A 20,631-nucleotide genomic window follows, 5' to 3' on the forward strand; every position below is an offset into this window, starting at 1 on the left:
GACTCAAGTCACCTAGATTCAAAGGATACTTGACTGACTTTGCTCCAAGTTTATCTTGCTGCCATAGTCCCAACCTTTGGAACTGGTAGAAGATACAGACTATTTGATTTTTATTTCTTTGAGGAAAATAATACCGCTGATAATCATACTTATAATAATAGCCATAAACATAATCATAACAGCAGCTGGTACATACTGAACGATCACCACGTGCCAGCTACTCCTCTAAGCTATTTATACGTATTATCTCATTTAAAACAAAAGCCCTATGAGTAGTAGCCAATAGTAGTACTTACACTTTCATGTTGAGGAAACTGTTCTAAAGCTGTGCTAAACTGACCATAATGATGACAATGAAGAGAATTAACACCTGCATGCTTACCGTGTGCCTAGCACTGCACTAACCATGTACGTTATTTTCATTTACTACATGCAATAAACCTACGAGGTATGAAGTGTTACTAGCGCCATTTTACAAACGAGAAAATAGAGACACGGAGAGGTGAGGCCGCTTACTCATGCGAGGAGATAAAGCTCGAAAGTGGTGCAGGTGTTAACCCATGTCCTCTGCGTGCAGGGCTCCCTCCCTGAGTAGCTATGCTACAAGGCCTTCTGCGCTTCAGACTCCCTCCCCCAAATACTCTTCCAAACCCTTACAACATCACTACCAACCACCTCCCCATGCCAATCTCAAGGTAAGGCTCCTGTCTGTCTAGGTTCAATACGAATGCTTTACTAAAGGATTCTTCCACGCTGGACAAATCTTTCCTCTTCTGTAAAATGTGGAGGCTGGAAGACATCATCTTTAATGTACCTTTCATTTTTAACTTCCTGTGTCTTGTTCTCCATCTGTAAAGCAGGTATAATAGAACTTGTATCCTGGAATTCAAGGTGGATTTGAGAATAAATAAGCTTCACAGCACTTTAATTTGTTGTTAATTCATTGTTGCCCCCTTACAAAAATTCTGCCCGATAGTGGAATGTAATAAAGAAACCTCCCAACCCTTGTTCCCCTCTCCCCAATCAATGAATGGGTAGATCTATGTCCAGAGGACTGGAAATAGACCCATTAGGAGAAAGAAAACCAGGTCAAATAATAATCCAGGCAGTACTGGGAAGTACTTTATCCAGGGAGAAAACAAGATGAAGAACTGGGTAGGAAGTGTGAGTAAAGCAGAGTCAAAACATTTCCTCCATTTCTAACTAGACTAGATGCTTCTTGGAGCCAGAAAGCAGGAAAGGTCACATCATACAGTCATTCCTGCCCTTAAAAAGAAAAGCTGATCAGCTTCATGGGACCAGGAGAAACTCTACTTCAAAAGAGACTTGACAAAAAATGCTGATGATGTCAGTGATTTAAATTTTATTTAAATACAGGTTCCTGCTCTTAATGACATGACTCCGCTGAGCCTGTTCCCACATTCTGGCCCCAGGTCATCCACCAAGAAGGGCTGCACACACAGATTTCAGAACAGTGCCTTGAGATTTCATTTTCCCATCCCAGATACATTTCTTGTTAGACCAAGGGCATTTTGAAGTCTCCCCAAGCTTAGCAGTTCATCTTTGTAATAAATGGTTTCAGCATTTTTAAAAAGGGAGAACATAAAAGGAACAACCTTGAGCATTTTTTTAACATCTTTATTGGAGTATAATTGCTTTACAATGGTGTGTTAGTTTCTGCTTTATAACAAGGTGAGTCAGTTATACATATACATATGTTCCCATCTCTCTTCCCTCTTGCATCTCCCTCCCTCCCACCCTCCCTATCCCACCCCTCTAGGTGGTCAGAAAGCACCGAACTGATCTCCCTTTGCTATGCGGCTGCTTCCCACTAGCTGTCTACCTTACGTTTGGTAGTGTATATATGTCCATGCCTCTCTCTCACTTTGTCACAGCTTACCCTTCCCCCTCCCCATATCCTCAAGTCCATTCTCTAGTAGGTCTGTGTCTTTATTCTTGTCTTACCCCTAGGTTCTTCATGACATTTTTTTTCTTAGATTCCATATATATGCGTTAGCATATGGTATTTGTCTTTCTCTTTCTGACTTACTTCACTCTGTATGACAGACTGTAGGTCCATCCACCTCACTACGAATAACTCAATTTCGTTTCTTTTTATGGCTGAGTAATATTCCATTGTATATATGTGCCACATCTTCTTTATCCATTCATCCAATGATGGACACTTAGGTTGCTTCCATCTCCTGGCTATTGTAAGTAGAGCTGCAGTAAACATTGTGGTACATGACTTTTTGAATTATGATTTTCTCAGGGTATATGCCCAGTAGTGGAATTGCTGGGTCATATGGTAGTTCTATTTGTAGTTTTTTAAGGAACCTCCATACTGTTCTCCATAGTGGCTGTACCAATTCACATTCCCACCAGCAGTGCAAGAGTGTTCCCTTTTATCCACACCCTCTCCAGCATTTATTGTTTGTAGATTTTTTGATGATGGCCATTCTGACCAGTGTGAGATGATATCTCATTGTAGTTTTGATTTGCATTTTTCTAATGATTAATGATGTTGAGCATCCTTTCATGTGATTGTTGGCAATCTGTATATCCTTGAGCATTTTCAACTAATACTTAAGGACTCTGGAAACAGGATAAAGGAAACTTCTGACTTAGGAAACAAACGAAGGTTGATATTTGAAACTGTCCTGACAAACTTTTTGGACACTGAGGCTGGCCTCTGAGGCAGATGGGGTCTTTAGGAAGCTCAGCGGCCAGCACCAGTTTCTAAAGGTGGCCAAACCCTTTGTTTTCTCATGGTTAACGAAGCTATTTTATCAGTTAATTGCAGGAAAAAAATACGAGACTAAGGGCAGAATTTTTTTTTTAAGTAACAGGTGAAGGATCACGTGTGAGTGTGGAAAACTGCAGGGCTGGACTCAAAGGAGGGACACACTTTAGTGAACTCTGGGTTCCATTCTTCAGCTAATGGTGGGCAAAACACTTCAGAGTTCTTAAAATACGTTCACAAATTATACAGTAACATCTGACCCTCAAAACATGTTTTATTTTGACTTGACAAATAAGGAAACTGAGGTACTCAGGGGTCGAGTGACTTGTTTAAGGTCACATGGGAGCCACGGACAGTGGTGCATGAACCCAGCTCTCCCTCCTTTCTGTGCAGTGTTGCTGTGCGCATGTAAAACCACCTCCCCTGTTTTCCTGGCTGCAGAACAGGGAGAACGGTACCTCCTGCTTTTCTGAAAAGGATGCCACGTTCTGGGGATACAGCGATAACAGGGACACAGTCCCTGTCTTCCAGGGGCTCTCAGGTGTAAGGGGGATAAGCAGGTTAAAAGGCAGTGTACGGAGGAGACAGATGTTGTAGAACTGTGCAAAAGGCTCTGCAGTGGCCCCAGGCAGGTCAGGGAAGGCTCTGAGCAGAGGTCAGGTGACCTTTGGAGGGAATCTGGAAGTCAGGTTTGCTCTCCTCTCTGTAAGACAGGGAGGATGCTTTGGGTGGAGGGAGAAGCACACACAGACAGTGATGAGAAAAAGCCTGGCGCCTTTGGGGGCAGCACAGAAAAGTTCAGAATAAACAAAGATCATGGGCCTGGCACAGGACACAGCTGGAAAAGCGCGGTGGGAGCGAGGCTGCTGAGGGCCAGAGGGGCACTGCCTAGCAGACTAAGGTGCCGTGAGGGCCGAGGGGCTGGTACACAAGTAGAGACCGTTCCTCCCGATTCCCATGGAACAGGCACACCAGCCCTTTGCCCCAGGCTCATCCTCTTTTATGAAACCCAAATGCCCGGGGCCATGTTTCTGTACGGAATTTGTGAGCTAAATATTTACTTTGTGTAGGGCCAAAGTATCTACTACAGCTCACTTATTTGGGGGTAAACACATTAGAGAAGAGTATACATTAAAACAAATCTCTCCCCTTCCCCACATTTCCACTCCATACAGAAAAAAGACCGCCTGAAAACTATACTGAGGGCTCAACTTTCCGGAGTCGCTGGGACAACGTATGTGTATATAAACAGTCACAGCCCAGCTCCACGGGGTCCCTCCCGTTTGTATTCTTGGAGAGGTCTGCAGGCACGAGATGACTGGCCAACAGTTTCCTTAGTGACTTACACAGCAAAACCTTATTTAACGGAACAGGAGTCATTAGCTACATTTTATGAAGATAAGGACTTCCAGGAGTGAGTTCTCATCTGGTTGTTTTTTGATTAAAAGCAAGACAAGGGAGAGAGAGAGCCCCACTGAGCCTGCAGTTTTCCTTGGCAAACTCAGCGGCTCTGAGTTCGCCCCACGAAGGCCACTGGGGCTGGGGCTGTGGTTTGACTCCAGCGAGTTGCAAGCAACTGTCAATGTGGGGAGGAGTTACGGAGGTTATTTTAAACATTTAGTTCAGCTTTGGACTGTCTTCTTTTAGAGGCATTCCTGGCTGCAAACTGCCTCATCCTGGGTGACATAAGACAAGCTATTGAATGAGGTTAGACTAAGGTCCCCACAGACAGAGAGGTGGTCCACCCATGTTGCCATTAGCTGATTAATAGGTGTTTATTTTTAGGGCTTGAACTAACAGGCCATGCTAAGGCCAATGCAAGATGATATTTGAAGTAATCTGTGAGTGCCTCATGCTTGCAAAAGACCTTACTTTTTTGTGTGGTTGCTCATATACCTGAAGTCCTTGTCAGACCAGTAAAATTTCATGTCAAAGATAGAGAAAACCCCACCCCACTACATTACAGAGAGGGCCGCTGCAAAAACAGATCCATTATCACTATTTTAAAAAAATACTTGAGAGGAAAGGGAAGAAAAATATGACCAACCAGTTATGGCAACTGGTTCAGTCCAAATTCTCATTCAGTGCTGGACACTAAATAATGAAAATTCCTAACATTAGGTCCAAGGCCTTGCACAAAAAATAACTAGACTTGCTATTTATTTATTTATTTATTTATGCTATTTATTTTTGAATGAGACATTGTGACTGCAGATATATGCCATTATAAAGCCTACTTGCATGTATGGAATTTATTTTGATTTATGAACTTTATGATTCTAAAGGATTCTGAAGCTAAATGGCAAAATGAACTGGTCTCTCGTTGCCAAACTCTAAGTTTAAAGGATGTTACAATTACGTATTTATGTTTATTTGTTTAATGCTTACCTCCCTCATAGACAGCATGTTCCATAAAAGCAATGTCTCGTCTACATTACCATCACCTGGCATTTAGTGCTATATGGCACATAACAGATGTCGAATAAAAATCTGTTGAATGAATGAATGGAAAGTAGAAAAGTTCCACAGAGGATCTTTGCACAGCTATTTCACTTAGGGGTAGTCTAGATCTTGAACCCAATGGCATACAGAGAATGGGCTGAATAGTCTGAAAAACAGTGCTGTTGTTTGCTTTACTTAATCATTTGCCTTTGTTTACTTGATAAGCTCTCCTACTTCCCCAAGCAGGATCATTGTGGTGTTGACTGCCACAGTCAGAGGGAAGTTAAAGTGACTGGCTTTCATACTGCATACTTTTTCTTCGAGCTATTTTTTGCTGGAATATCTTTACAGGAAAATGAGCTGGAAACTTCTTTTAGTTTGGATTTGTCACCTCAGCCTTGTGACACGTAATAGTACAACACTCTTTCCTTACCTTCTGGGTTAACACAAATCCACCTCTAGCCATACTTCTGAGTGATAACAGCTCTGGGAAAGAGGGATTTAGAATGTAAGACTGGGAAAGATTGCTGGCCACGGTCCCGATCCCCTGCTGAAGTCTGTGCTTGACACCAAAGAGCAAGGTGCAGTTTTAGTTAGACTTCAGAGAAAGATATGGAAGATCTTAAGAGCCCCCAAATCCAGTCTGTAAAGCTGTTACGTCCACAATCAGATCAGCCAGGTTCCTAACGGGGACACATATGGCAATTTACCACCACCGTTTCCAAAGGGAAGCAACCCCTGTGCCTTGTGTCTATTTTCATGACCTATCCAACACATTGATAACACCCTTCAGGCTTATTTATGGACCAAGCATTGACTTTACAGAAACAGACTACACTCACCATTTGAAAGAATTCTTTGATCTCACGCAAGATTATGCACTGGTTCTAGACTGGATCTGTCTTTGGTAGGACTAACAGTCCCCATGTTATGTGTTGAACACTCTTAACTATAACGCCTTCAGGTTGGTCAGATGCTTCTTTCAAGCTCTCCAGCACGGGAGCAGACGCTTCAGAAAAAGACGGAAATAACAGAAAAAGAAGGATATCACGTATGGGCCATAATTTTCACAGGAAGCCTGTTAGACTCACAGTGTGATATTCAGACTTTGTCTTAATTTAATGAGAGACGGTTAACAAAAGGGGCTAGTTCTCTGATTGAATCTCGCTTATTTGTTAGAATTAATGCCATTCATTCAGCAAGTATAAAACATCTGTAATACAACAACAGAAGTTCTCATTTTGCTTAGAGTTACCACTTACAAAGCTGAAACATACCACAACAAACAAAAAAGGTCACAGAAGATTTAGGGTACATATTTCAGTGCCTATCTTCTTTTTTTCAATGTGCTTAGCATAACTTGATTCAACTTTATTTATTTAAAATGTTCCTATATTTATTTATTTTAAAGGATTGAACATAATTGCTCAAGAAAATGGTCTGCAATTTTGGAACCCCTCAGCTTGTGTGTGGGTAGGGCCAGTTTCTTTGGGTAACTATAAATAAATTACCCAAAGTTAAACGACAGTAGTTCTTCAAGGATTTGAGGTACTGGGGACAGTCTAGAGGATACGTCAGCCTCTTCTCTCTTTATATTTTAGGAAACATGAGGAAAAGCAGATTGTTTTATTTTACTAATCTAGATAAGGCTGAAAGGAGGAGAGACCTAGATTGAAGGACCAAATAACTAAGCTGTAAGGACACTCTACTTTTTTTCTCAGACATGAGGAAATAGCATCAATTTACATTTATACAGTGCTTTATGCTTTCAAGAAGATGCTGATATGTTGTCCAGGAGATGCTGATATGTTGTCCAGGAGGATGAAGTATTTAGGGAAACTAAGTGAGTCCCCAGAGACTTACTGGCAAGACACTGAGGTTAGGACTGAGATCTGCTGACTTCTAATCCAGGGATGATGGAGGAACCTTGGAAAGTTCTGTTGAACAATTTTACCCTATGGTCCCGCTTACATTTATTACTCTTCCAGTTGAGTTAGAATAAAAAGTTAGTCCTTATATTTTACATCTTATCTTGTGTAGGGAGATAAAATGATTCATTATTATTATTCAGAGAGTATTTAAATACTACAGATTTGATGTAATTGCTAAGCATCATTAAAATACATTTAAGTAATAATTTTGTTTTGAAACTAATTGAGATATTTTACATTTTGATGCCATCACCTCTGACAAACTACTTCTCACGTTGTACCCACAGGCAAACCTTTCAATTCTATAAAATGGGATTTTTGTCAGGCATCATAAAACATCCGAAGGAAACATTAATTTTTATCTGTCAGGATGTACTAATTAGAGTTTTAAAAATTAAAAAAAAAAATCATGCCTGAGTTCAAACTACTCATTTGTTTTTTTAAAAAATATAATTATCATTATATTTCTTTTTAAATGTAAGGCAACATCTTATCTTTTAGGTAAGTAAAAACATGTTGGCCTTAGTCCAATTCTACAACAGTAAGTTGCATAATTCCTATCAAAAACTATGAATATAATCACTCTCCTAATTTATTTAGAGAAATATTAAATACATTGTACATATTACCTGATTCTGGTCTTTTGTTATGATTCCTATAGCTATACGTTAGGAATGAAATTAAAACAAAAGGACCTGTAATATTTTTCATTACAGACAGAAATCAGTTCTTAAGTGACAAAACTGACTATATCTATAATACAATTAAAATCTAATTTTTCAGAATATAATGCATAAATATGTATATGATCACAACAGTACTATGGTAAGAACATATCAACTTGTTTAACATTAATTAACCTAATAGATTTTGGGGAGTTAAATATATTCACTATAATCTTAAGATAGTTCTGGATATAATGAGAAATAGGATATTTAAATAACAAAAGACTGAATAACTTTTAAAATTATACACAAGTGATTATAGGGAGGTTAAAGGGTAAGGGGGTTAGAAGGCAAAAATATCTGCCTTGGAATGATAGGGGAGTGGTCCTTATATCTTTGCATCATTCCTAATAGCATAGTATCCTTGCTGATGCAAATGAAACTGTGGGTTCAGAGTATGAAACCATAGCTACTAATTACTGTGCTGCAATTTCTGAAAAGCGACCACAGTTCAATGGTGTTGATGGGAAGGTGGAGGAGTGACAGTGGGGGAAATTTCACTGAAGATGTGAAATTTCTATCTGTTTTTTTTTTTTTTTGTGGTACGCGGGCCTCTCACTCTTGTGGCCTCTCCCGTTGCAGAGCACAGGCTCCGGACGCGCAGGCTCAGCGGCCATGGCTCATGGGCCCAGCCGCTCCGCGGCATGTGGGATCTTCCCGGACCGGGGCACGAATCCGCATCCCCTGCATCGGCAGGCGGACTCTCAACCACTGCGCCACCAGGGAAGCCCTCTATCTGGTTTTAAAGTCTGAGAGGAGGACGTAAGCTGGAGAAACATTGAAGGGTATGGACAGGGCAAGGATAAGAATACAGGCATTTGTGTCTGATACTTAGGGGCTTCCCTAGAAGTCAGTCTGAAAATCAGTGCAGTAGGCAATTAAAAGAATGAATCTGGAACTCAAGAAAAAGATCTAAATGGATGATACAAATTTGGAAATGAAACAGGCCTGTAGACAAGATTTGGCTAGGGGAGCAAAGAGAGAGGGGGTCTGAGGATGGAAACCAGGGGTGGGAATGTCAGGGGCTGGTGGAGGAAGGGGAAACAGCTAAGAAGGTTGTGCAGCATGAGAGGCTTCAAAGGGGTAGAAGGAGAATCAGGAAAGAGTGGGATCAGAAAGTCAAGGAGTGGGCTTAACAGTGTCAAAGAGAGGAGAGCGGTCAGACAAGAGAAAGACGAGGGCGTCCGTCTGTGCTGAGTCTCATGAGGGGCCGCTGCGTGCAGCTACCACTGAGAGGCTGCAGAGATGTAGGGAGGAGAGACCCCAAGTGAAGATGACTCCAAGATGTTCGGTGGCGAAGAAAAGAGCAGAGCTAGAGAGAGAGACGGCAGGAGGAGAATGAGAGCGGGTCAGAGGTAGGTTGGGCCGCATGTGATGTACTGGTGGTCTAATATGATCTCATATACACAAAACAATGACCTTCTGGTAGTTGTGTCCATCGACCCAATCAGAAAGACACAAGATAACAATGAGATGAGGGGTCTACTGAGGAGGAGTACATTATACACACGGTGGACAAACGTCTACAACTTTGAAATCTATACATCTAGCACAATATCAGAAATATTAGCTTTATTTGCAGCACACATGTGGGATCTAGTTCCCTGGCCAGGGATCGAACCCAGGCCCCCTGCATTGGGAGTGCGGAGTCGTACCCACTGCGCCACCAAGGAAGTCCCAGAAATATTAGCTTTAAAAAAAAAATAGTAAAAAAAGATAAGTAGCATGCTTTTAGGCAGAGTTAGGAGGAGATAAAGAACGTAACCCAATATGCACCATTTGTTCACACAGGACTAAGAACTTAGATTTTATCTAAAGGAATAAAAAGTTACTTTAAAAATATATACTTTCACCTTTGTTGCCTTGAACTCAAATTAAAAGTGAAATGGGGCTTCCCTGGTGGCGCAGTGGTTGAGAGTCTGCCTGCCGATGCAGGGGACGCGGGTTCGTGCCCCGGTCCGGGAAGATCCCACATGCCGCGGAGCGGCTGGGCCCGTGAGCCATGGACCCTGAGCGTGCGTGTCCGGAGCCTGTGCTCCGCAACGGGAGAGGCCACAGCAGTGAGAGGCCTGCGTACCGCAAGGAAAAAAAAAAAAAGTGAAATGAACTTTATACTAAGGACATGTGTGCTAACTTAGAAATACTCCTTATTGTTTCCTCTTACTTGATGAACACTGTCAGAGTTTAACTCTGGAACCTATGGAAGTCAGCGTTAATAAGCTTTGTACTATATCAAAATATGTTATATGTCTCCATGTTTAGTGTTACTTGTTGATCTCAATTTAATGAGGTTTTATGTAGAATTATTAAAACATTAGCCAATATCATAAAAGGTCTTTCAGGTATATGTGCAACCATTACGAGTAGTGTGGGTTTAGCTGTTTATTTGGTATAAAAGTAAGTCAAACTAACAAACGAAGTGTTAAGTTAAACTTTCGGCAAGTAGTTTCTCAGTTACAATAAATCCTGGGTTCAAGAATTCTGGCATAACTACCAATTCTTTTCTGTAAAAACTATTTGAGCTCCTGAGAGGTGCTCAACTTCCAATTAGTTATCTGCACAAGGTAACAGGGACAGTTTCTCCATAAGTCACGGGACAGCCAGTTTTCAAGCTGCAGTGTGTAAAAAGTCCCAAGTCCAATCACTAGCTCAGACTATGATCAGTGACTCTTCTCTGAACTAAAGTATATATATGCATGTGTGTATCCGTGTCACTTGCACTCATGTGCCTCACAGGTATCCTGGGCTAAGTTTCCCCTTCCATACATGCCTACCCAACTTGCTGGGTTAGTAAGTCATGCACTCCCAGAACATCAGTGGTCATCCAACTTTCTTTCAGATGAATAACCAAAGCCCAGTGAATCCAAGTGTGTGGCCCATCAAACTCTCCTCTTCAGTTAAGAGCAGGGTCCAGGAGAACATCAGAAAAATTACTGAAGTTAGTGGTCATCACTGCTCAGTACCTCTTCTGGCAAGATTACTACAGTTATAATTTTACTATGATGGGAACCCAAGTATATGAGAACAGCTTTAGCTGTTCTGTGATTGACTTACAGATATTTTCCCTTGGCTGGGTCAATGACCTGGAACTTCCTCCGTATAATTGTTAATCACTCGCTCCATTCTCAGAAACACACAAAAGAAAGAATCATTGAGGCCCCTTTTAGTGAATCTGTGCAAGCAAACTAGACTTTACAGGATAGGACCCTGACATTTGGAATCAATGTCAGATCATTCAGAAAGATAACCCAATCTCCTTACAGTCCAAAGAAAGCAGCACTTAACAGTACATGATGGTTTCACTTGGGTGGGGAAAAATCACCCACCTGCAGTACCAAGAAAGCAGCATGGGAACGGTCTCGAAAATGGTGCCTACAGGAACTCCAGCCTATTTCTACAAGAGTCGCCACGGTGCAACAATTATGTTTATGGGACTGAAGGGAAAGATAGCAGAGGGGAGGAGAGATATCCAGCACATGAAGAAATTGAGAAAGAAAGGAAAGGAGGGATTTACTTACTAAACAGAACCAAAGGGAAAGAGGTGAGATTGGATTACTCAAGATTTAAGCATTGTTTAAAATGAGATCCAACTAAATTCCAATGACAACAAACTTCATGAGAGATTGAGGATTTTAGCCACAGGGTGAGAGATGCTTCTTCACTGCTGAAAAGTAAATATAATAAGGGCAACAGGAAAATTTTGAGCAGACATATTCTTAAGCATACAAGGGCACAAAGTCCAGCGTTTTTTGCACCTTGCAGTGACCGTTGCATTCTAGGAACCTGGCAAGAAATTTACACGTGAAGCTCTTCACAGCTGCTGTAAGTACTGCTTGCTAGACTCTGCTTTTTTTCCCCCTGAAATAACTGACTTAACTGCCTAGATGTCCAAGCTCACCACCATGGCACATGGGCACCACTGGGCTGTGCTAGCCACCACCTCTGTCCCTCCCCAAGCTACACTGAGGCCTCCCCTAGGCACCAGGCACTCTGCCAGGCACTTCGCATACTTCACCTCGAATCTTTATGTGAGAGTTATTTTTAATCCACGTTTTCCAGCAAATTCCAACTTACATTTCCCAAGTGCTCACTATACGTTCCTATGAATCAGGGCTCAAAGGTTCCAGCTCTATTTGGCTCCTAAGTCTATGCCTTGTTTAAACAAGTTGCTCTGCTTTCATCATGCAACAATTTAAAAATAATGAACACTTTGAGGTTTACTAAGTGAAAAAGGTTGCCACCAACTAATTGGGAGAAAGGTACCAATAAGGCATTTCCATTTTGCTAAAAATGCCTAAATATTGTACCCCTGGCATATATGAATTTAATCTTAGACTTTCAGGGGAGAATTAGATAATGTACAAATTATACACTGGAACTTGCAAAAAAAAAAAAAACAACTTTTGAACAGCATTAAAAAAAAAAAAAAAAAAAGGCTTCCCCAATCCCAACATATGTTTTTACACAAATCTGCATGCTCCAATTAATCTGCTGAACTGCTGGTGTACGGCTGGACCGCCTTAATCATCTTTGTAAGTACAATGTGCAATTTGTGGTCTGATTTCTAGCAAGAAAAGTGCACCTAATTTTGGCTCTCCCCATACTTAAACCTATTTTAGAAAATTAGAATTTAACCATAGCTTTACACAGTTTTAAAAAGAAAAACTGTACGCAGCTGCTGACAGGTCATTGATGTTGTAATACTCTGAGTACCCAAGGAGAGATTTTATAGTATTATCCCAATGAATGGCATAAAAGAGACTTGGATTTTAAAAATTCATCTCCACTTGTCAAACATTATTAGGAAAGGAGGGAAAAAATGGAGATTTCTTGGGATGATCTGACACAGCAGCATGTTTTTCTGGTCCGCCATGTCTGGCTGGCAGAACTCTTTTCTTCTTTAGTGAAGTAAACAACTGTTTAGTACAATGCTATGTTTGGAACAAGGCAAGTTTTATTTTCTTTTTTAAGCCCTTGGCTAAAGAGAACAGTCTTATGGGAAATGGCTATTGTGTTTACTGTTATTTGATGATGAAATGTCATCTGACTAAAATACTTCTGTAATAAATTATTCCATTCAATATAGCCATCAATAGTTCGGCCGGTTTAAAAATGCAATTTGCATTATAATGCATTGAGAAATCCCTGATGAAAAACCCTCGTAGACATTGGTTCATATCAACACACACACAACCGTGCTCGCTCGTGCTCTCTCTCTTTTTCTCTCTCCTGGCTTTAAAGGAGTTGTTTGCAACTTAAAATATCACAAAAATTCGAAATCTGAAAATGCCATTACCATTTCACAGCTTAGTACAGAATCATTTTAAAACAAGAACAAATATGCTGAATTATTAGTTCACTTATAGCGCGATGACTGACTAGGAGTGAATAAGTGGTATTAAGATGTAGTTTATATCCATTTTCTTATAAAATGTAAATGGCTGTAAACAGCTACATCATCACATTTTTGCTGATCTAAGAGAATAATCCCATCCACCCACTTTTGGGAGCCAAGCCTCTCCTCGTAGTTTGTTTTTGCCATACCACTAACTTTTTACTGTGGTGTTTATCCTTATATGTATTTGGCTTATAAATTATGGGGGAAGAGAATTACTTTTATTCTGGGAATTTTTCAGTGTCCCTTAAGATCACTGGAGAACATCCTTGAAAAACCAGGGTTGGTAATTATTGGCCTAGTGAAAGAAAACCAGCTCCTATTTCTTAATTAGTTTCGTTTTGATCTATGACTACTTCTTGAAGAGGAATTGCTGTTGAAGGAAAAACTGTGTATACTGGCCAATACTCTGCTAACACAAACTGAAAATATTTTCCTCTAAGGAGAAAACCTTCTGAGGAAATAAGAAGCCATTTTTCTAACGAGGAACGCCTCAAGATACTGTTTGGAACATGGATGACACTGAGTATGCCGCCTCCCTCACCAAGTAAAATGCTGCGGAGACACGCGCTATACTGGTCTGCCATTCCCCACAGTGCCTGAGATCTCTGTGAGAACGGGGACTGGATCTTAGGTGTTCTCATGTCCCTAGAGCCAAGCACAGGGCCTGGCACACAGTCTGATGCCCAATAAGTGCTCATGGGTGAAGACACAAAGGAGTAACTGATCTCAATAAAGACTGCTGAGCTGATAATCCAGATTACAGTTCTGTCCAACAAGCCAGTGTTCCCAATCTCATCGTGGCATCACAGCTCTTGGCCTCCAGGCTATATTCTTGAATGTGTACTCCAGCTACTATCTGAACTTTTATAGGGCTAAAATGAATGTTTGTGCTAAATCTCTTGTTACCGTTTTATTTTCAATCATGCAAGAACATGTTTCAGTAGTTTGAAAAGGAATGGATTCAGGATGCAAAATGGGTACCTGCTATTTCTCTAGATGTGTGTGCCATGAACTAATGGTTTATTCTACACCGTAGGAAAAGCACTGGGAATCCAAGCCTGGCCCTGACTAATTGGCTGTGTGACCTTGAGTAAGTCTCAGAGACTTTCTGGGCCCTTTTTCCTCATCTCATCTGTAAATGAGAAGGTTGTATTAGATGATCTCTCAGGTCTCTCTTGGCCCTATTATTTTTTAATTCTATTACTATTATTATTTATATTTGCAAAGGTGAGTCCTAGAGTGTGATTTCTAAACAGAACCAAAAAGGAATCTAAAAAAATGGTGTCGCTGCCCACTCAAAAAGAACGATGTGAACTCCCAGTTGTAACATATATCTGAACCCAATGGAATACATGTACCAAGTTTACTAGACTATTTCTTCCTATTCCCATCTAAGATGCTAAAATCAATATGTGAAGGACATGAGGAAATTGTTTAGTTACCCTGTAATTATTTAACAATCTTTACTGTCAAGCTAAATCTAGAGGTTTGTACTCATTGGGTAGCATGTGATTCAGGGAGTCTGAATCTTCTGAAACTACAGTCATACCTATGTATCTGCAGGGCATCGGTTCCAGGATCTGCCATGGATACCAGAATCTATGATGCTCAAGTCCCATAGTCAGCCCTCCTTATCTGCAGATTCAACCAACTGCAGATGGTAAACACTGTACCCTATTCATTGGAAAAAATCCACCTGGTAAGTGGATCCCCACAGTTCAAACCCCTGCTCTTCAAGGGTCAATTGTATAGGCAAAATTTTGCATGTGTGCAAAGTTACACAGGGAGAAAGTTCATAGCTTTAATTAATATTTAACTCAAAATCTTAGGAACCTCAGCCTAAATCATGGTCTAAGGTCATTCACTGCTGTTCAGCACCCTTGGAGTTGGACCTAGACTGGATTCCTAGCTCATTTGCTTAGTAGTTATCTGACTTTAAGCAGGCCTTGGTTATCTTATGAGTAAAATAGAAATAATAACATCTACTCTGAGGATGGCTATAAGGATTAAGAAAAGATATCCACAGAATTAATGTACATAAAACCACTGGTCCAGGGTCCATCTCATAATAAATGCTTAATAAGAAACAAACACATTTTACTTTTTGTCAGAGCAAATGAGGTTAATTATAAGTCTTCAGAGTTGTTCACTGCTGATAATCAAATCAACCTACTTGTCGAGAAGAGGATTCCTTTTCAAAAGCTGTAGGGAGAAGGCCCGGGTGGAGGCATGTGTCTAAATACAGTAGTTTGTAAAGAAATCCATCTCTAATAGGAATCTAACTATACTAGTTAATACAATTATACTACAAGTGATTGTAACCATTGGCTAAACCTACAGTTTAAAACAATTTAAAATGTTGTATAATTTTGGTTTACACACATCTAATTTCAAGTAGGTTTCTGAACTCATCCTGGAGAGCTGATGAGATTTTCTGATCCAAGCATTTGTTGGCACGAAGTCACTGAGACCTAACAAGAGGGCTGAATGGGATGGTTTCTGAGGTCCCTTCTAGTTCTAAGACGCTACAATTCTCTTCTCCTGAATGAAAAAATGGAAAGTCCCCTTTAAATGACAGTGAAACCTCCTAAATTATCTAAATAGTTCCAGGTCCCCTATTGGCACAAGTGATCCCATATCTTGACCCACCGTGTGGTGGAGTGCTTCCATATATAGGAAATCGAGACTCACTCTCCAGTTGGAACCCAGCTCTGGATCAAAGACAGAAAACTTATTTGCATTTTAAAGAAGGAGAGAGAGGGGAATGCTGCGGATACTCAGTACAGTATGACCACAACATAAAGTGAGACTGCCCACCATATGCCACTCAGGAAAGCAGTCTGTTTCACTGGACCACCTTCAGACTACTATATTCAAACTATCTGATGTATCAACTTAGTTGGGTGTTTTCTTAAACCTGTATAGCATCAGGCTTTTTCCCAAAAAGTTCTTTGGGAAAGAGACTGTCATTTCATAGCCTGTTGGACCTGAGTCCCACCGAAGTCTGGTAACCTGGGCACCTTAGCAGGTGCTAAGGTTTGAACTTAGGTCCAACAAACTTCAGAATTACTGGTTCTTTCCATTACACCAGTGGTTCCCAAAACATCAGTGGAGAATACCAGGCAGCTGTATCAGAATCAGCTGGAGAGCCTGATAAAATGTTTTTTCCTAGGTCTCAGAGCCAGAGGGTCTGATTTAGTAGGTCTGGAGGAAGTTATATATTAACCAAGTGCTTCCATTAATTCTGATGTGCAGCCAGGTTTGGGAACCACCAGGCTCTCCCTCTGGGCTGCAGTCTCCAGGAAAGGCTTTTTGTAGGAAGTGAGATTTGAACACTGAAGAAATAAATGGGACTTTACAAGTAGAAGGTGGGTTGTGAGATGGCCTTTGATGAAGGGGTCTGGCATGTGTGTAAGAGAATAAGACAACTGTCCCAGCTAGAGTAGAGGGTCACTGAAGGAGGAGAAAAGCGGGGCATGTATTTAAAACTGAGACAGCAAACAGGTTCACCGTTTGGAGAACTCTAACGGATCGGTAGTGGTTTCCCTGAAGCCCTGTGTTGCGGATTCTGATGAGGGGAGTGGTGGCATACAGCCACATGGTAGACATGCCAAATTTAAATACAGAACTTTATTTTAAAATGACAACATATGGTGTATTTTATAGTCCATCAAGATTGGCTTTGTTTAAATGAATATAAGATAAAAATAAGACGAATAGTAAAATTTAATTATCTCTCCCAAATTTTACTTGGTCCCTACAACTCTGTTTTTAATTATAGCTTCATGACTTTTACCTGAATTCCTCAAGTGCAAATACTTTCTTTTAAAATTTATTTTCATCATATCTTTAGTGCAATGCAGAAAAGGAATCTTAAATATTTATTTCGGCATTTTATATTTTTATTGGTTTTGTAAACCACTGAAATTGTAGAGTGTACGTAGAGTGAGTTGTTTCCATATGCAGTAAATCAACTGAAGGACAGACTATAGGGTACACCATTTACAAAGTGAATCACTACAGCTAAAAATATAAGCTCATCCCCTCCCACCCCTAAAAACCTGCCAACATCCAAACAACTACAAAATTACATGCTAGAGAGATGTGCACTATATTCCAAGACAAATATATACAAATTAAGCTGGAAAACCTCAAGGTGTTATTGATTAATTCTAAGAAACATTTCACAATCAAGTCTCATAGATACTATTTCTGTATAAGTTCAAGGAGGGGAAGAAAATGACTGCAGAGGATATGAATGTGGAAAGGAGCCTTATGCAGAAAGGAGCCTTACTGGAGTATTTTAAAGATAAAACATAAGGAAAAGTTGGTAGCTGGGGGTAAAAAGACAAACGACAACAAAAAGGGGTTTTAGGCTCCGTGAAACACTGTTGGGGTAAACGGCCTCTATCCCTCTCTCTACTTCCTTGGGCTGTACCCCCAATCTGACATCTGTGGGGGTCAGCAGCCTCAGAACATCCTAACAGCAGTGGGTGAGAGGCAGGAGAAAGCTGATTGTGATGAAACCAACAATGCAGGAAATCTATACATGAAGGTGATGCAGGTCTTACAATCAGTCCAAGTCAGGCTTGGGGTAACTTGGTATTTGGTATTCAGGATTTGTTCTGCAGCATGCTGAATGAACGCTGCATTTTCTCCACAAGGGGCTGGAACATTCTAAAATCAAGCATGTGAAGACCCAGAAGGAATTATTCAGAGGCCTCTAGTTCCAATGTTAACTCCCCAGTAGAATTAATTGGATCATCAGCCATACGTTTCCAATCACCTTAAAATCTTAAGACTTAGACTCAATGTCTAGGACAGAGCCTGGCGCACAGTAGGAGCTCAATAAATGTTTTCGGAATGTTGAGCAGACGTCTCAAAAGTTGATAGTGTGTGGCCTTGATAGCTAGACACTGGCAACCCTTCAATACAAAATAGGTTTCCGAAAAACCAGGGTAAAAGGGGGATTGCACCATTATTTTCCAATCAATCTGGCAATCAACAAAGAGTAGCTCAAAAAGGGCTGCCCAACATTAGATGATCGGAAGTGAGGAAGTGAGTTTGGTAGGTTGTGAAGGTGCAGGGATTTGTTTAGAAACTGAGAAAATTATAAAAATAATTTGAGCACATATATTTCTTTTTTCCCCCGTCACTGATTTTGGCCTCAATTATGAAAATATCTGTATTCTATTCACACTGAGGGCTCAGTAAATGTTACTGATTGACCTATCAAATACATATTCAGTAAATTAAGTGCCGTAAAAAATGTGCCTATGGACAAAAATCAAGATAATGATGGTCCCTGCTGATATGTAGTTATTTCTAAGGTAAATATAAAATTCAGAATAACCTTTAAAATGATACAAGATCAGAAATTTGGCAGTATCAAGATAAAAATAACAGTTTTTGAAATTCTAAGTTTATAAATGTAATAGGAAATTTAAAAAATTATTCATAATGAAAGTGAACTGACAAAACACTTCATGTTTTAGAAAAGGTTCAGAATGGCTCTAAGATTTAGATCACACATAAATGAGGAAAAGAAGAGATCACTATGTTGGGGTGACTCTCAACCACTTTCAATATAATTGAAACGAGCTCATTTTATCTTTCTTTTATTTCTCGTAAAAGCCCTTCACTGCCTTTCCTCTCTTTGAACCTGCATTCTGGGCTGGGGTTCTATACATCTCACATGAAATGAGTTTACTTAACTGAATAAACAGACTGCAGAAACAATGTAATGACAAGAAAAGCAATCCTTTTAACATGACGAATAATTTTATCTTGAAGTCCACAATGCACAGTTACATACAACCTTGTACTAGCACAGGACAGGGATACTGATGCAGAAGAATCTAGAAAGTCCCAAGAGGGGAGGGACATTTCACCCCTGACCCCCACCCAAGCCCTGGTGCCTAGAACAAAGTAGACAATAAGGAGTTAGTGACTACATGAAAGAACAAGGAGATCTGGGTCCCTTCTAGTGGATTCAGACCATTCCCCATGCCCAGTCTCATCACTACCACTGTTGCCCCAGGAATTTATCCAACAGAGACCTAGGGGACAATGGATGACCCTGGCAGACCTATATCTGTGAGGGAAGACTGCCCAGCAGTCAAAGGCATCAAAGTCTCCCCAGGAGAAAGTGAATCAACAGAACCATAAAAACCTATTCTAAACAGTATTATTCAATGTGTCTCATTAGAAGTTTAGTGAAAACTTCATAGAGAATTAAACAATGCATTCTGAAGAAATGAAATAACAGTTCAAAGTAATATTTAAGCCAAATACTTAGGGGAATTAAAAAAAATCAAACTTATAAAAGTAGTTTACAGCTCCTTCCACATATGGGTTTTCATGATCTGGATCTATCTATTCATTGATAGAACAGCTCTAGTCTAAATCTAAATGAATGAACAAATAAATATGTAGATAAAGCTAAATAGAAACCAAAGGCAATTATTAAATTCCTATAAAAACTGAAAGGGATGTAAAATTATAAAGTAGTTTTCTATAAATGTCAAAATACCATACTTACAAAATCTGGAAAACAGATAAAATGCTTACGTGTTGTTGGTTAAACCCGGTAGTAGATGAAATTAGAAGAAGCTGCATGCTACACTCCATTGTTATTGGACCAAGACTTTGGCAGAATTACATTCACCTTTTCATTTGAAAATAAAGATACATCAAAACTCTTGAGTTGAAAGGTTAAGTGTACTCTCTGTGTAGTTGATAAATGTAGACCTAATCTAATCAGGGGCCATCACAGGCACCGCTGCCCTGACCCAGGCTTCTGGTTTCCATGAGGGGAAGATCTAACCAAGATGTAGGCTCTCGGCCTTTGACCTACTCGAGACCTGGTCCAAGCCAGCCGAGAGCTCTGCTTAACAGCCAGGGAACTCTCGGTTGAAATCAGGACCATGTGCATTTCGCAAATACACCACATGGCTCTGAAATGAAAATGCAACATGATCAAGTGCTTCGGGATATTTTAACAACTAGGCGAGAGATTACAGCTAGATAAAACTGGGCTTTCAGGTCACTCTGGCTCATTCATGTGTCTCCCCGGTTCTATGGACTAGACAAATTTAATTTTATTGTATTTCTTAAGAATTTGCTAGAAAAACAAAAGTTTGGTAAGTTGTTTCATGCTTGATTGATCTTGGGGAAATGGGGATGTTGTAAGGTTTCTCTGCGACATGTGTCACCTATTAGATAGTTAGCTTTTTCTATTTCCAACTGAGCCAAACCAAATTAATTAGAAAGCGGTTTGAATTACAAGCAAAATACGACGAAAAGTAATAAAAACAGAAAATGACATTTAGGTCATTAATAATATTCCTGAGGTAATTCGGCATTGATTTTTCTTGTTTTCTATGATAAAGA

General features: G+C 40.2%; 1 protein-coding gene across 13 annotated transcripts in view; it reads right to left on the reverse strand.

The window, feature by feature from the left end:
• Positions 1-20,631, reverse strand: part of CDIN1 (CDAN1 interacting nuclease 1) — a 245,976-nt gene that overhangs the window by 44,988 nt on the left and 180,357 nt on the right. Inside the window, exon 11 of one of the 13 annotated variants that reach the window (XM_060294488.1) lies at positions 6,028-6,194. The exons of the other annotated variants lie outside the window; for them this stretch is intronic. Coding sequence (XP_060150471.1) covers positions 6,155-6,194 — 40 coding nt within the window. The 3' untranslated portion in view covers positions 6,028-6,154. The remainder of the gene's footprint in view (positions 1-6,027; positions 6,195-20,631) is intronic. 13 annotated transcript variants of the gene reach the window in all.

This window comes from Globicephala melas, chromosome 2, assembly GCF_963455315.2.
Source record: "Globicephala melas chromosome 2, mGloMel1.2, whole genome shotgun sequence".
NCBI lineage: Eukaryota > Metazoa > Chordata > Mammalia > Artiodactyla > Delphinidae > Globicephala > Globicephala melas.